Source organism: Dryobates pubescens, chromosome 1 (assembly GCF_014839835.1).
Source record: "Dryobates pubescens isolate bDryPub1 chromosome 1, bDryPub1.pri, whole genome shotgun sequence".
NCBI lineage: Eukaryota > Metazoa > Chordata > Aves > Piciformes > Picidae > Dryobates > Dryobates pubescens.
Genome location: NC_071612.1, coordinates 58,862,853 through 58,879,205, shown reverse-complemented (window position 1 = coordinate 58,879,205; position 16,353 = coordinate 58,862,853). Strand labels below are relative to the sequence as shown.

At 48.4% G+C, this 16,353-nt stretch overlaps 1 protein-coding gene across 1 annotated transcript in view; it reads left to right on the top strand.

Annotated features, from left to right (window-relative positions):
• LOC104296548 (nuclear pore membrane glycoprotein 210) overlaps positions 1-16,353 on the top strand; it is a 90,796-nt gene that overhangs the window by 54,532 nt on the left and 19,911 nt on the right. The window contains exons 19-29 of the mRNA XM_054176577.1: positions 951-1,055; positions 1,182-1,283; positions 5,639-5,767; positions 6,510-6,637; positions 8,085-8,220; positions 9,034-9,096; positions 10,379-10,558; positions 11,829-11,909; positions 12,627-12,758; positions 12,956-13,114; positions 14,752-14,843. Of these exons, the coding sequence (XP_054032552.1) occupies positions 951-1,055; positions 1,182-1,283; positions 5,639-5,767; positions 6,510-6,637; positions 8,085-8,220; positions 9,034-9,096; positions 10,379-10,558; positions 11,829-11,909; positions 12,627-12,758; positions 12,956-13,114; positions 14,752-14,843 (1,307 nt within the window). The remainder of the gene's footprint in view (positions 1-950; positions 1,056-1,181; positions 1,284-5,638; positions 5,768-6,509; positions 6,638-8,084; positions 8,221-9,033; positions 9,097-10,378; positions 10,559-11,828; positions 11,910-12,626; positions 12,759-12,955; positions 13,115-14,751; positions 14,844-16,353) is intronic.

The window sequence follows — 16,353 nt, the reverse complement described above, 5'->3', positions numbered from 1 at the left end:
TGGAACTGTTTGTGACTCTTGGTGTGTGCTCTAACATCTAGAACTGTCTCTGACTCTTGGTATTTGCTCTCACAGAACTGGTTTTTTCTGGCTCTTGGTGTGTGCTCTAATAGCTGGAACTGTTTGTGACTCTTGGTGTGTGCTCTAACATCTAGAACTGTCTCTGACTCTTGGTATTTCCTCTCACAGAACTGTTTTTTTCTGGCTCTTGGTGTGTGCTCTAATAGCTGGAACTGTTTGTGACTCTTGGTGTGTGCTCTAATATCTAGAACTGTCTCTGACTCTTGGTATTTGCTCTCACAGAACTGTTTTTTTCTGGCTCTTGGTGTGTGCTCTAATAGCTGGAACTGTTTGTGACTCTTGGTGTGTGCTCTAACAGCTGGAACTGTTTGTGACTCTTGGTGTGTGCTCTAACATCTAGAACTGTCTCTTTCTAGCTCTTGGTGTGTGCTCTAACATCTAGAACTGTCTCTTTCTAGCTCTTGGTGTGTGCTCTAACATCTAGAACTGTCTCTGACTCTTGGTGTTTGCTTTCACAGAACTGTTTCTTTCTGGCTCTTGGTGTGTGCTCTAACATCTAGAACTGTTTGTGACTCTTGGTGTGTGCTCTAACATCTAGAACTGTCTCTTTCTAGCTCTTGGTGTGTGCTCTAACATCTAGAACTGTCTCTTTCTAGCTCTTGGTGTGTGCTCTAACATCTAGAACTGTCTCTGACTCTTGGTGTTTGCTTTCACAGAACTGTTTCTTTCTGGCTCTTGGTGTGTGCTCTAACATCTAGAACTGTTTGTGACTCTTGGTGTGTGCTCTAACATCTAGAACTGTCTCTTTCTAGCTCTTGGTGTGTGCTCTAACATCTAGAACTGTCTCTGACTCTTGGTGTTTGCTCTCACAGAACTGTTTCTTTCTGGCTCTTGGTGTTTGCTCTAACAGCTGGAACTGTTTCTTGCAGTACCAGGCTCTCCTACCAGTGTCTGCCACTATTGAACTGATACTAGTAGAAGATGTAACAGTGAACCCTACTGATGTCTCCATTTACAATCACCCTGACCTACAGGTAAGGAATTATCCTGCTGCTTTCAGCTGCAGGCAGGAGCCCAGCAAAACCAACCCAAGATGTGTCAGGATGCCAGTTTTAGCAGGAAGATCTCATCTGATGTTGGCTGCTTCTCTGGTTTTGCAGGCAGAACTTTTCATCAAAGGTGGTTCTGGATATTTTTTCATCAATACCAGTGTTGCAAATGTTGTAAGAGTGTCTCATGAGGAAACTCAAGGTGTTGCTTTGGTGAGTGAAGTGTTTTGTTATCTGATGTCTCTGCGCACCTGAATGTCCTGCAGCGGTCTGTTGGTCAACAGTGGTGGGCAACAGGCAATAGCTAAATCATGGAGGTGCTTGCTTGGCACAGTCAGGCTTCAGGCAGGGGATCTCTGCACAAGCAATTTCTTGTGTAGCTTCAGGTACAGGAAACTGCCTACAGCTGCAGTGCATGTATGGATTGTGTACAAGACAGCAGCCAGCACCAGGTTGTTCTTTACCCACTGCAGTACTGCAGTGCAATGTTCCTGCTTTCATAAACACAATGTGAAAGATACTGTGATGGAATTGTTCAGAAGTGTTCAGAATGCCAGCATGGTGGGGGTTGGAAGGGACCTCTGGGGATCACCCAGTCCAACCCCCCTGCTAAAGCAGGACATCCACAGCAACTTGCCCAGGGTCACAATGTCCAGAGGGGTTTGGAATCTCTGCAGAGAAGGAGACTCCACAACCTCTCTGGGCAGCCTGCTCCAGGGCTCCAGCACCCTCACCCCAAACAAGTTTCTCCTCCTGTTCAGATGAAACCTCCTGGGTTGCACTTTGTGCCAGTTGCCCCTTGTCCTATCATTGGGCACGACTGACAAGAGTCTGGCCCCAGCCTCTTGCTCCCCACCCTTCAGCTCTTGCTGAGCATTGCTCAGATCCCCTCTGGGGCTGCTCTTCTCCAGGCTCAACAGCCCCAGGACTCTCAGCCTTTCCTCCTCACAGAGATGGTCCATGCCCCTCAGCATCTCTGTAGCCTCAGCATCTCTGTAGCCTCCATTGGACTCTCTCCAGTAGTTTCTAGACTTACAGTGGAATGTTTGTTGTAGGCCTTCCACAGCCTTCCAGTTCTTCTTGCAGTGCCATTTCAGGATGGTTTTGCTATCTCAGTATTTCATCTCCATTTTGTGAATAACTCTATTAAGGAGTTGATGTTGCTCTCCACGTTGTTTTTAATGCACTTCTCCCCTAGAAGATGCCACTAAACCATAGTGATGCTTGACTTCATCCAGGTGCAGGGTATGAGATGCATTCTGCAGTCAGCAGCAACAAGTATTTGCACTGTAGCTTTCCTGAGGCAGGAATTGGAAGCAACACAAGTTGGTTTAGTTGCTTTGACAGGTACAGAACTTCGACATTTCACTTGTCATGGATAACATTGATAAAGTAGTGAGATGCTGATCCATCTGGATTGATGGTTTTTTCTCATTGTGGAGAGTATGGTGAAACATTTTTGCTTGTCTCAAACTGTTGGAAATGGAAGGTGGGAATATTTTTCCAACTAAGTCATCCAGGCACAGAGGTGGGATGAAAGCAAAAGAGATGAGCTTATTGTTGTACATTGTTCACTGTTTCAGCTCTTACTACTTCTTCAGTCAGATGTCCCCCGTGGGTTTAGCAGTGCTTTAACTGATGTACACAAGATAATTGCAGTGCAGAGCAGTGAACATTTAAGTAGTGGAACAGTGCCAGCAAGGTAGGCTTTTGGAGATACAAAAAGATTTATCTTAGCTACCTGTCAGAGTTTAAGGGGAGAACACTCCACTTAACACATTCAAAAACCATTTTAAAACAAACCAAATCCCCAGCCCCCCTCCCCCCCCCCCCCATTTTATAAGTCTGTTAGTCCTCTGTGCAGTGTTTGAGCTAAATCCCAGTGTGCCCTGTTGATTTTTGTCTCTCTGTGGAATCCAGCAGTGTGTGGAAGTTCCAGATGTGGCAGGCTGATGCCATGGTGGGGCTCAGTGGAGCCAGGTTGATACAGGGTGGTTTGATAGTGAACTGTTCTGAGAAACTAAGCTCAAGTTACCTAAAGCAGTGATCTCAGTCTTCCTAGGACTGCCAAGGATAAATGCCCTGCCTCTTTGTCACAGAATCACAGGTTCAGGTTGGAAGAGAGCCTCAAGATCACCAAGTCCAACCTAGAACCCTACTCTGCAAGGGTCACCCCTAAACCATAGCTCCAAACCACCTTGAAACACATCCAGGGTTGGTGACTCCACCACCTCCCTGGGCAGCACATTCCAATCCCTGACCACTCCTGATGTGAAAATTATTTCCTACTGTCTAGTCTAACCCTGCCCAGTGGCAGCTTGAGGCCATTCCCTCTTGTTCTATCACTAATAACCTGTGAGAAGAGACCAGCACCAGCCTCTGCACAATCTCCTTTCAGGTAGTTGTAGAGAGCCATGAGGTGTCCCTTCAGCCTCCTCTATTTCAAACTAACCATCCCCAGCTCTTTCAGTCCCTCTTCATAAAACTGATTCCCCAGGCCATTCACCAGCTTACACATTCTGTAAGGACCCCAAGTGGGGAACAGTGTGGAGGAAGATGGTTTTATTTCCTCCAGCTTACTCTCAACACAGCAGCTTTTCTGGGTGTGAGTGCTAGTGTGGGGGAAGAATGAGTAGTGGTGGAATGAAGCATGTTTTGTGCTTGGGAGCTGCTGGACACCTCACAAGGGATGAGAACACCAGTGGTAGCTGTGGCAGGCAGGAGCAGTTTTTGCAAGTTGGGGTAGCCCTGCTTGCTGTGGGAGCCCTCTGCTCTGATAGCTCTTGTCTCTGGTCTGCCAGCCCAGCAGAGCTTCATTACATCATCTTCCCCGTGGTCACGCTGCCTGCCTCCTCCTGGCCACATGCCCCTCGCTGCTTTCCAGGGCCCCCAGCCCCTCTCTTAGCCACTCACCTTGGGAGCTGCTGCAGTTCTGAAAGCTGACATTTATTGAAACTTTCAATTCCTTTCTCTTTGAGGAAAAAGAGCTGTGCCCTCAAAGAACAAAATGTCAGCTCTCCCCACTGCTCTCCCTGCTACCTCCTGTAGTGCTGCCAAGAAATGCCATGGATGATCTAAATCCCTTCGAAGTGGGGGCCTGGCTGTCCAGCACCCCTTGGTCCAGAGTTCATCTTTGTAAGTCAGATGAGTGCTTGGAATAGGGCACCAAACATCTCCTCCAGCCCTGGCCAGAGCAAAGGTACCTGTGGGGGTGCAGAGAAAGCTGGGATTGTCCTTGGGGTATGTGGCAAGGTCAGGCAGAAATCTCTGCAAGAGACCTGCAGAGGTGACATGAGCAAGGTGTGGAGGCCTTGAGGAGAGATCAGTGCCTGGTTCTGTGCCTGTGAACAGAGCTCTCTTCCTGTGCTGTGTGATTCTCCCTGTTCTGAGATGTATAATGTGTGCATTCTTTGTACAAAGCAATTAATGCAATAATCATGATAGCTGCATCCCAGAAACACCTACTTTGTCTTCCGGGGAGCTCCGGTGCCCAACTTTGGCTTTCATTCACATGAAAAGCAATGCCTGAAAGTGTGAGTCTTGCAGGAAGCAGTACCAGGGCTTCACAAGCATTCTCTGTCCTTCAGCTTTGGGTTTTTCCTTGTGACTTTGGTTTTCATTCCACATCAGAAAGTTTCATTGCTCTGGGTGATAGGTTGTGGGCTTTCTGTCCTTCTGATGGCAGAAGGAGATAAGCAGGATGCCAGCCTGCTTCTCAATGGAGAGATGTTCCATCACAGAGTTGTCAGGGTTGGAAGGGACCTCAAGGATCATCCAGTTCCAACCCCCCTGCCATGGGCAGGGACACCTCACACTACAGCAGGTTGCTCACAGCCACATCCAGCCTGGCTGCAAAAGCCTCCAGGGATGAGGCTTCCACCACCTCCCTGGGCAACCAGTGCCAGTCTCTCACCACCCTCAGGGGGAAGAACTTCTTCCTGATGTCTAATCTAAATCTCCCCTCCTCTAGCTTGGATCAGTTCCCCCCCAGTCCTATCACTCCCTGACACCCTCAAAAGTCCCTCCCCAGCTTTCTTGTAGCCCCCTTAAGATGCTGGAAGGCCTCAAGAAGGTCTCTTTGGAGCCTTCTCTTGTCCAGACTGAACAACTCCAACTCTATCAGTCTGTCCTCATAGCAGAGGAGCTCCAGCCCTCTCTTCATCCTCATGGCCCTTCTGTGGACATGTTCCAGCACCTCTAGATATTTATTGTAGTAGGGGCTCCAGAAGTGGACACAATGCTCCAGGTGGGGTCTCAGCAGAGGGGTGTAGAGGGGGAGAATCACATCCCTTGCCCTGCTGGCCACACTTCTTGTGATGCAGCCCAGGATCTGGTTGGTTCTCTGGGGTCAGTTGCTGCCCAGGGGCTCTTTGCACTGGCTTGATAGTGTGATGCTTCTTACATGCACCTTACAGCTTCTCTTTGATAGCAGAATTATCTGTGTGTAAGGCTTGGAGACTTCTTCATCAGCTGTGTCTGCCCTGAAAGTGATACAATTTTCATCCTCTGAAACGCAGAGAAGTTGAAATAGCTAAGTGTTGTAACAGAATTTTCCTTTGGCCTTGCAGGTGCAGCCTCTGCTTGCAGGATCAGTGACTGTCGTGGTCCATGACTTGTGCTTGGCTTTCCCTGCCCCAGCCAAGGCAGAGATTTCTGTCTGTGATATCCAGGAGCTGTATGTCCGAGTCGTTGACAAGGTTAGTGACTGGGGAAGCAGCGCTTTCAGCTGAGCCAGCTCCCCTGTGCTGATCATCAGCACAGAGATGAGCCAGGCACAAGATAACAGGATGTCATGGCTAGGGCCTCTGCTGCAGCTCTGTCACCTCAGAGAAGCAGTCTGATCTCCTGACTTTGTGTTCCTTCCTCCCAAACTTACCCTTTTCCGTTCCCTCAGAGTCCCAAGCGTCTGCCTCGATGTGTGTGGGAACAGGCTGCAGTTCAGCACCTCACCCGTTATAAGAACATGATCATTTACATCTCCCATTGTTTCCAGTGCATCAGAGCAAGTCTTTGGCCCCAAGGTCACAGGATGTTAGGGGTTGGAAGGGACATTTGAAGAACCCTTGAGTCCAACTCCCCTGCCAGAGCAGGACCGTAGAATCCAGCACAGGTCGCACAGGAGGTCATTTTCTGGATGCCATGTTTTAAAGATGAACCAAAAAAAACCCCAACTTCCATCTCCTTTTCCTTGCCAGCTTGGGTGCATCTTAGATCTACTGGATGTTTTAATTGCACTCTTGCCAGCTGCAAGCCCTGAATGCATTGATTTAATTTGACACTAACCAGAGCTGGCAGGGACTATTCTTGAAGATCGGTGCTAGTCTAACCCTGGGGCTGTATCTCTAACATCCAACTCCAAGTGTGATGCAAAGCAAAATGAAAGTGTTTATGCTAGTAAGTAGGAAGAGTTGTAATGAAAGATGAGTGCCTGTGTTTCAGGTGGAGATTGGAGAAACAGTTACAGCTTATGTCCGAGTTCTGGATGACTCCAAGAAACCTTTTCTGGCAAAACACTTTGCTGTGATGGATCTCAAGCTGAGGGCAGCATCTCAGATTGTTTCACTTGTGTAAGTTGATGGATTGAGTTATTTATTTATTTTAATTCAGCTGCAAATATGGCAAGCTGCAAAATTCAGCAGCCAAACAATCCTAACCCTCAGGTTGGAGTGGGTGCTCCTGGGCTTAGATCCTTTCCCTCTGAGATTGCTTTGTCATCGAAAACAACAACAAGCAACCCTACGGGCTTGGGGCAGTGTGGCTGGAAGGCTGTCTGGTAGAAAGGGACCTGAGGGTGCTAATGGACAAGCAGCTGAACAGAGCCAGCAGTGCCCTGGTGGCCAAGAAAGCCAGTGGCATCCTGGCTGGGATTAGAAATGCTGTGTCCAGCAGGAGCAGGGAGGGGATTGTCCCCTTGTGCTCAGCTCTGGGGAGGCCACACCTCAAGTATTGTGTCCAGTTTTGGGCACCTCAATACAGGAGAGATGTGGAGGTGCTGGAGCCAGGGCAGAGGAAGACAAGGAAGCTGGGAAGGGCCTGGAGAGTAAATCTGATGAGGAGCAACTGAGGGAGCTGGGGATGGTTAGTGTGAAACAGAGGAGGCTGAGGGGAGATCTCCTGGCTCTCTGCAACTACCTGAAATGAGGTTGTGGAGAGGTTGGTGCTGGTCTCTTCTCACAGGTCATTAGTGACAGAACAAGAGGGAACGGCCTTAAGCTGCCACTGGGCAGGGTTAGACTGGACAGTAGGAAGAGTGGTGAGGGATTGGAATGTGCTGCCCAGGGAGGTGGTGGAGTGCTGGAAGGGGGCTGCAGGAGAGGTGGAGAAGGACTTTGTGCAAAGGCCTGGAGTGACAGGGTGAGGAGGGATGGCTTCAAACTGGAAGAAGCTGGATTTAGGGAAGACATTAGGAAGAAGTTCTTCCCCAGAAGGGTGGTGAGGCACTGGAACAGGGTGTCCAAAGAAGCTGTGTTCAAGGCCAGGTTGGACAGGGCCTTGAGCAAGCTGGTCTGGTGGGAGGTGTCCCTGCCCATGGCAGGGGAGTTGCATCTAGCTGAATTTTAAGGTCCCTTCCAACCCAAACCATTCTAGGCTGACTTTATTTTGGTGAAGTTTTAATTACCTTTTAAGATAAAACACAGGCTAGAAAGAGCCATGCCAGGATGTTATGTGCAGAAAGGTGGTGGTTACATTGATTTTGCTTAAGATGCAGTCACTGAGTCATCCTTATGATACAGCTGCTGTGCACTAAAGAAGTTCTCTGCATCTGTTATTCAGGTAATTTACAGGATCACAGGCTCACAGGATGTTAGGGGTTGGAAGGGACCTCTGGGGATCCAGTCCAACCCCCTGCCAGAGCAGGACCATAGAACCCAGCACAGGTCACACAGGAATGCATCCAGATGGGTCTTGAAAGGTCCAGAGGAGGAGACTCCATAACCCCTTTGGGGAGCCAGTTTATTCAGTGATGAGTTTTCAGAGTGTTAAGAGTTCTTTTTATGTCTTTCTCTGCTGCAGCCCACTCAGTGAAGCTCTTGATGACCACACTGCTGCCTTTCAAGTGCATGGGATGGCCATCGGGCAGACGAGTCTGACAGCAACTGTTGCTGACAAAACAGGACAAAGAATCAGCTCTGCTCCCCAGCAGATTGAAGTACAGTATTTCACATAAAATAAGGAAAATTTCTGTATGGTAGAAGGAGGTGATGGTGCCCCTGTACTCAGCACCTGCACCTTGAGTTCTGTGTCCAGTTTTGAGCACTGCAGTATAAGAGAGACATTTAAGTGCTGGAGCATGTTCAGAGAATGGCAACCGAGCTGGGGAAGGATCTGGAGAACAGGGCTGGTGAAGAGCAGCTGAGGGAGCTGGGGTTGTTTAGTCTGGAGAAGAAGGAGGCTGAGGGGAGACCTCATTGCTCTCTACAGCTCCCTAAAAAGAGGATGGATTGAGGCTGGTATTGGTCTCTTCTCCCAAGTAACTAATGACAGGGCAAGAGGAAATGGCCTCAAGCAGCACCAGGGGAGGTTTAGGTTGGACATTAGGAAAAATTTCAAGTGGTCAAGCATTGGAACAGACTGCCCAGGGAGGTGGTGGAGTCACCATCCCTGGAGGTGTTCAAGAAATGAGTAGTTGTGGCAGTCTGGGACATGGTCTAGTGGTCATGGAAGTGTTGGGTAGAAGGTTGGACCGGATGATCTTCGAGGTCTTTAAACCTTAATGACTGTATGATTCTATGAATAGGAACAGTGTCACAGTATGTCATAATTAATTGATTGTGTAGTAATTAACTGGAAGGAAGTCTGGAAGTGATCCAAGTGCTCCTCTGTTTCGGATTTCATAGTGGGTTATTAACTGCAAGGGATGAGCTAAGTTTCTGACTGCTCAATTCACTGGAGTGAAGCAAGTGAAGACTCAGCTTTACATCATCTGTACAGTTTTGTGACACAATTGATCTTCTGTGTGTAGGTCTTTCCTCCATTTAAACTACTGCCAAAGAAAGTGACCCTCATTATTGGGGCCATGATTCAGGTAAGGCAGCTTCTTGCCTGTTTTCTGTCTCTTGTAATTTCTGTTTCAAAATAGAACTTCTTTTTCAGGAGTACATTGTTCAGCTTGGCAGCTTAGCTGCATTCACACTGAATGCTCCTCCTGACCACAGCAGGTCCGTTCTTGAGCCACCTTCCACTTGAGTGTTTTGGATTCAGTTGTGCTAAGGGAGTTTCAGCTTTTCCAGTGGGAAATAGCAGCCCAGCATTAAGAAATCTGTCACCTCCAGGAAACAGCTTAGTGAGGCCAGTTCTGCAGCCTGAAACACAGAACCAGAAAGGGAGGTGAACTGTTCTGAAACTTCCTGGGCTGGATGTTCCATGGACCCTATTCCATTCTGTGTGAAGCACTGTTACAAATAAAGGGGTAATAAGGCAAGATCCTAATAATAGGTTAATTATTTACTAATGTGACTCTGCCTCCCACATAACTTGATACAAAGATTATAAAGGTTATAAAAGTTTGGTGTTTGGTTGAGCTTATCCTCACAACAGGAATGGTTAGGAATAGTTTGAGAATAACATTTGGAAAGATAAATCCAAAAGCAGTAAATATTACTCCTACTACCAAAAGGAAGGAAGTTCCCAGATCCTTTAGGAATGTATCGGTCACTCCCAATGCTGCTTGCTAATTGTGGGAAATCCTCTAATTTTCTCTTTTTATTGGAAAAGTCCTCCTGAACTGCTGTGGCTGCTTTAATTCACATGTGTGGGGGGTAAAAGACCCAAGAGAGAAGAGCTCATGCTCTCTGCAGCTCACCTATTTTAGCACGCCAGGCTAATTTTTTACTACATGTTACCAGAAAGCAAGTCCAAAAGCCACAAACAAAAGGCCAGAAACCAATAATCATCAGTTCTCTGCCCAAACATGCCCAGACTTAACCCAGCATGGATTCTGTGCCTGCCACAAGGCCTGGGGAAAGGGTCCATGTGAGCTCCCTGATCCACAGTCCTGGGAGGTATCTCCCCTAGCTCCCTTCATCCCAGCTTCTCTGTTTCCCCCCATCCCATCTTCCTGGCTGGGGGAGGGGGTTTGGGTGTACTGCCACAAGCACATAGTGCACTTCTGTGCATAGCTCCTGTGTTTCCCAGTCCAGCATCACTCAAGGGCCAGTGTGCAGAGAAATAAGCCCTGAGGCGTCCTGGGAAGGTTCAGACAGCCTTTGCCTACTGGGAACGCTGCGGTGCTGAGCAAGGACTGTGTGACAGGAACCAGAAGTATCTGCTGGGTTAACCTGAGGTGGTTTGTGTGCTGTTCATTACAGATCACCTCAGAAGGAGGACCTCAGCCCCAGTCCAACATCATTTTCTCCATCAGCAATGAGCAGATTGCCTCAGTGAAGAGCACTGGGCTGGTCCAAGGGGTGGCTGTCGGCAACAGCACGGTGACAGGAGTGGTGCAGGCTGTTGATGCAGAGACAGGGAAGCTCCTTGTGGTGTTTCAGGTAATGCTTTATGATACTGATTGGGGCTGGAAGAGGATCTCTTGAACTCGGGGGTTTGGCTCAGAAGGGTCTCTTTGCATCAGTCAGGTTTAACTTGTGTGCTTCCCTGGCTTCCTTCAGGAGGTGAGAAATGTGAACTCAGCCCTCTGTTGGCATAGGTTGATACTTCCAACAGATGGCTACCTCTTGCTGTGCCTTAAAGTTCTACTGAGAACCCAAGAAGACTTTATCATCAGTCTGGGATCTTTAGAACTGACAAGTAAATTAGAAAAGCCTGTCTAAAGAAGCCTTCCTAAAGCTGTCCTTGGCTGTTTCACCTTACAGCTGAGCAGCATCTTGTGTCAGGAGAAGTCAGAAGGTAGCTGTTGCTTAACAAACACACTGGCTCTGAAGCTCTAGGCAGGCTCTGTCAGCCTGTGCTGTACCTGAGTCAGTCTAGGAAGTTCAATCCCTGACACTCCATAAGAATCTGTGCCCAGATAATTTCCTGCCAGCTGAGTGTGAGGGAGCCGCTGAGCAGGCCTGTAAAGGGTGCACAGTGCCTGGAACTTGGGTGAGACTCAGAACAGCAGAACTTGGGCCAAATCTTATGGCTCTTCATTTGAGGTCAAGGTAGGAGAGATGCTGCACAGCACAGAGCTCTGCTGCTTGAAGGATGTCACCGCAGGCCAAGAGGAGACAGAGTGCTCTTCCTGTTAAGAAAGCTCTCTGTGCTTTGTCTGCCTTGATGCTCTTACAGGAACCAGAATCATCTTGAAAGCTAAACCTACTGCCCCGTGAGGTCCAGGTCTGACCTCGTCTCCTTGGTACACAGTTGGAATAAAATCTATGAGGAATGTCAAGATCTGTGAAGAGCAAACATCAGAGTATCAACACCTAGCATCCTGTTCTTCTTGGTTGTCCCATATGCTGCTTGTACCATTCTCATTTCCTTCCTTTACCTTCTGGGTTTATTGATCTCTCTTTTTCTCCTAGGGACCACTATGGTCCAGTCCCTTGGTGTCACCTCTCTGCTCCATCACAGCTCCATCATTTCCATCATCAGGAGTGTTGAGCAGAGCTGGGTTTCACTCATTCCTGTGGCATTTTAAGTGCCTTTCAGTCCAAAGCTGATGCTTCTGTAATTCCTTTACGTCCTACTGAGTGATGTCCATCTGTATTTTCTCTGCTAAGTCATGTGCAGATCACATGGTAAGAGTGATTAGATAATGGCAAAACAGTGAAGAGATCCTGAAGGTGACTTACAGTGTTCTCCCTTCCCCCTTTTCAGGACAAAGTGGAAGTTGAAGTGGTGCAGCTGGCAGCTGTCAGAATTCATGCACCAATCACACGGATGAAAACAGGCACCCAGGTTAGTGGCTTCTGTGTTAAAATGTTGGCCTGCAAGCTGTGGCCAATCCTGTCAGATCATCTGATCAGAGAATGGGTTGGAAATGACCTTAAAGATCATCAAAATAGGAGAAAAGGGCTCCAAGGGCTGAAGCACCTCTGCTATGAGGATAGGCTGAGGGACCTGGGCTTGTTCAGCCTGCAGAGGAGAAGACTCAGGGGGGACCTTAGAGCTGCATTCCAACACCTAAAGGGATCCTCCAGGAAGGTTGCTGAGGGACTTTTCGTGAGGGTGTCTGGGGACAGGACAGGGGAAAATGGTTTGAAGCTGAGGGAGAGCAGGGTTAGACTGGAGCTGAGGAAGTTGTTCTTCAGTAGGAGGGTGGTGAGACTCTGGAGTAGGCTGCTCAGGGAGGTTGTGGCCTCCTCCCTGGGGGTGTTCGAGGCTGTGTTGGATGAGGCTTTGAGCAACCAAGTCCAGTTGAGAGGCATCCCTGCCTCTCTGAGGTCCCTTCCAACCGAAGCCTTTCTGTGGTTCTATGAGCAGGAGAATAATTCAATTTACTTCTTAGCGGCTGGTGGTCGAGTCCTCAGCATGATGCCTCCGTGCAATCCAGCAGCCAAACCATTTCCTCCATAAGAAATACCACCTGTGGGTCCAGGAATTTGCAGTTTGATTGTTTGCTCAGTGCAGGTGTAGTTAGCATCACAGAAGTCTCTTGTTTTTTTCCTTTCCTAGATGCCAGTGTACGTGACGGGCATCACCAGCAGTCAGACTCCTTTCTCGTTTGGCAGTGCCGTGCCAGGGCTAACGTTCCACTGGTCTGTCACCAAAAGGGACACTCTGGATGTCAAGACAAGGCACAGTGAGGTAGCTTCTGTGTGTGCTCTTGCATGTGTGTGTGTCCTGGGGGAAGGAAGCTGCCAGGGAATGGCAACTGAGACAATACTGGTGCTGCCGCTGCCTTCAAAGCACGGGGCAATTGCCCACACTGGGGGTGGTGTTTCCTTTGCCTCAGTGTCATGTCATTCTGTCAGAAGCCTTTTAATCTCCTCCTCCTCTCCAAGGCTTCTTTTCAGCTTCCTGCAAAATACAACTTTGCAATGGATGTTTATGGCAGAAGAAAGGGAAGTACAGGCCTGAAAGTTGTTGTGAAGGCCCTTGATCCTGCAGCCAACCAGTTTGAGAACATGGCAGAAGAACTGTCTGATGAAATCCAAATTGAGGTATGATGATGCTCCTGACAGTTAAGATTTTAATGTCTGCTTCAGAGCTGAATTAAAGTCTGTGTATGAGGCAGGAATTGGAAATGCAAAGGAGTAGTTGCAGCTTAGGTTTATCATTGAGCTCTTATTCTTGTTTGTATAACCTTCTGCTGTTTGGAACCCTCCAAGTTCCTCAGGTGTTGGTAAGGTTTACAATGAACAGCCACAGTGCTGCGATGCCTGAATGAATTTCTGGCCTCAGGTTTTATTGTAGGCCACCTGAAATGGAGAAGATTTGTGCCTTGGGGATAAGCAGTGGTAGGGCTGCAGAAGAGCTTTGCTGCTGAGTTCCCCTCTGCACAGTAACATTTCTTTGGTTTAGTTCTTGTCATTCACAATACCACAGTATCACCAAGGTTGGAAGAGACCTCAAAGATCATCAAGTCCAGCCTGTCACCACAGACCTCATGACTAAACCATGGCACCAAGTGCCACATCCAATCCCCTCTTGAACACCTCCAGGGACGGTGACTCCGCCACCTCCCTGGGCAGCACATTCCAATGGCAAACGACTCTCTCAGTGAAGAACTTTCTCCTCACCTTCAGCCTAAACCTCCCCTGGCACAGCTTGAGACTGTGTCCTCTTGTTCTGGTGCTGGTTGCTTGAGAGAAGAGACCAACCCCCTCCTGGCTACAACTACCTTTCAGGTAGTTGTAGAGAGCAATGAGGTCTCCCCTGAGCCTCCTCTGCTCCAGGCTAAGCAACCCCAGCTCCCTCAGCCTCTCCTTGTAGGGCTTGTGCTCAAGGCCTCTCCCCAGCCTTGTTGCCCTTCTCTGGACACCTTCAAGAGTCTCGATGTCCTTCTTAAACTGAGGGGCCCAGAACTGGACACAGGACTCAAGGTGTGTCCTAACCAATGCAGAGTACAGGGGCACAATGACCTCCCTGCTCCTGCTGGCCACACTATTCCTAATGCAGGCCAGGATGCCATTGGCCTTCTTGGCCACCTGGGCACACTGCTGGCTCATGTTTAGGCAGCTGTCAATCAGTACCCCCAGGTCCCTCTCTGTTTGGCAGCTCTCCAGCCACTCTGACCCCAGCCTGTAGCTCTGCATGGGGTTGTTGTGGCCAAAGTGCAGCCCCTGGCACTTGGACTTGTTAAATGCCATCCCGTTGGACTCTGCCCATCTGTCCAGTTGGTCGAGGTCCCTCTGCAGAGCCCTTCTGCCCTCTAACTGACCAACATCTGCTCCCAACTTTGTGTCATCTGCAAATTTGCTGATGACTGACTCAATCCCCTCTTCCAGATCATCCATGAAGATATGAAAAAGGCTGGGGCCCAGCACTGATCCCTGGGGGACACCACTGGTGACTGGCTGCCAGCTGGATGTGGCATCACAACCTCCCTGGGCAGCCTGCTCCAGTGCCTCACAAGATACTGCCAAGATACCTATCCCAGTCTCCTTGAATTCATCTTTCATTTTCTTTTTTTTTTGTTGTTTTTACCATATATATTATAAGAGTAGAATTAAAACCACCTCAGTGTGTTACAGTTTTCCTGGGTTTGGGTTTTTTTTTTTGCTGTGAAGGTGAACTAAACGGAAATAAACTACTTTGCTGCACACAACAGTAGGTTAAAATGCCTTCTGTTTTCCAGGTGTTCGAAAAACTTCATCTGGTCATTCCAGAAGTAGAAGCAGAACAGATCTTAATGTCACCAAATTCCTTCATTAAACTTCAGACAAACAGGTTAGTGATGAGTTTTCGTCCTGTGAGCTGTGCCAACAGTGTAGCAAAGTCCTAAAGCAGTAGTGTTTGAAGTCAGCTTTTGCAGTCTCTTGCCAGAGTGTCACATAATACATCAAGTCACTGGTGGCTCAGCTGTACTTCTGGGCTCTGTCAAATCTCCTGTTAGTTGGATTGTAGCTAGAAAATTCCTTCAGTAGTGGGAACTTAAGAGATCCTTGGTTTAAAAGATGCTGAGCCAGTTAAAGCAGTAGCCTGCTTTCACTGGAGGCTTTTTTTTCCCGGGGTGATCAAGGCTCTGCTCTGTCTCTTACACAGAGCCCATGACTGGATTCTGAGATTGAAAAGTCCTTTTTACATAATCTGTTTCCAAAGCCTGATGTTTCAGATTCATTTCAGCTTTGAAGTTTGGTTTCTGTAGCATAAGAAGGTGCACTTAGAGACAGTAGGACATAGCCCGAGGCTGAGGCTTTGTGCATGCATTTACTTTGTAAGGGAAGGAACTGTTCCTTTCACTGGAGCTCCAATGGCCATGGTCATTCAGCATCTGCTTTTGAAACACTTGCACAGGAGCCCTGTCATTTGTACTCAGGTACCCATGGTGTTCTGGTGCCTGTTCTGAGCAGTTTGTCTGAACAATTCTTCATTAAGTTGTTACATCATGGAGTTACAGAATGGTTTGGGTTGCAAGGGACCCTAAAGATCTACTAGTGGCAACCTCCCCCTGCCATGAGCAGAGTCCAGCTTGCTCAAGGCTCCATCCAGCCTGGCTTTGAACACTTCCAGGCTTGGAGCCTTCACAACTTCTCTAGGCAACCCGTTCCAGTGCCTTACCACCCTTCTCATGGAGAACAGTTTCCTCCTAATGTCTGATCTCAATCCAGCTTCTTCCAGCAAAAAGCCCTTGCCCCTCATCTTGTCACTCCAGGCCTTTGTCAGAAGTCCCCCTCCAGCTTTCCTGTAGTCCTTTTCAGGTACTGGAAGGCTGTTCTAAGCTCTCCCTGGAGCCTTCTCTTCTCCAGGCTGAACAACCCTAAATCTCTCAAGTCTTCTCTACAGGCAGAGGTGCTTCAGCCCCCTGACCATCTTTGCAATCTCCTCTCTAACAGTTCCATGCTCTTCTCATTTTGGGGCTGCAGAGCTGGCCCCAGCACTGCAGGTGGGGGTCTCAGCAGAGCAGAGTAGAGGGGAAGAATCCCCTTTGTGGAGGTGATACCAGTGTGTACATTTCTGTATCCCTTGTCTTCACTGTGCAGTGTTGGAGCCCCTATGTCTGAACCCGACCACCAAACCTAACAGCACTACAGCCAAGGAAAGGACAGCTTAACACCCAGCTCTAATGCTTTCTTTTCCCTAGGTTCAAATGGAGTAGCTCTACCTCAGTGGAGGAGCTTGGAAAGACAGAAAAAGAAATAATTTACAGATCTTCTAGCTGATGTGAAAAGTGATACTTACAAGTAGCTGATGGCCCTGAGTGCTCCCTAATTACAGCTTGTATTTGCTCCCTTTATTA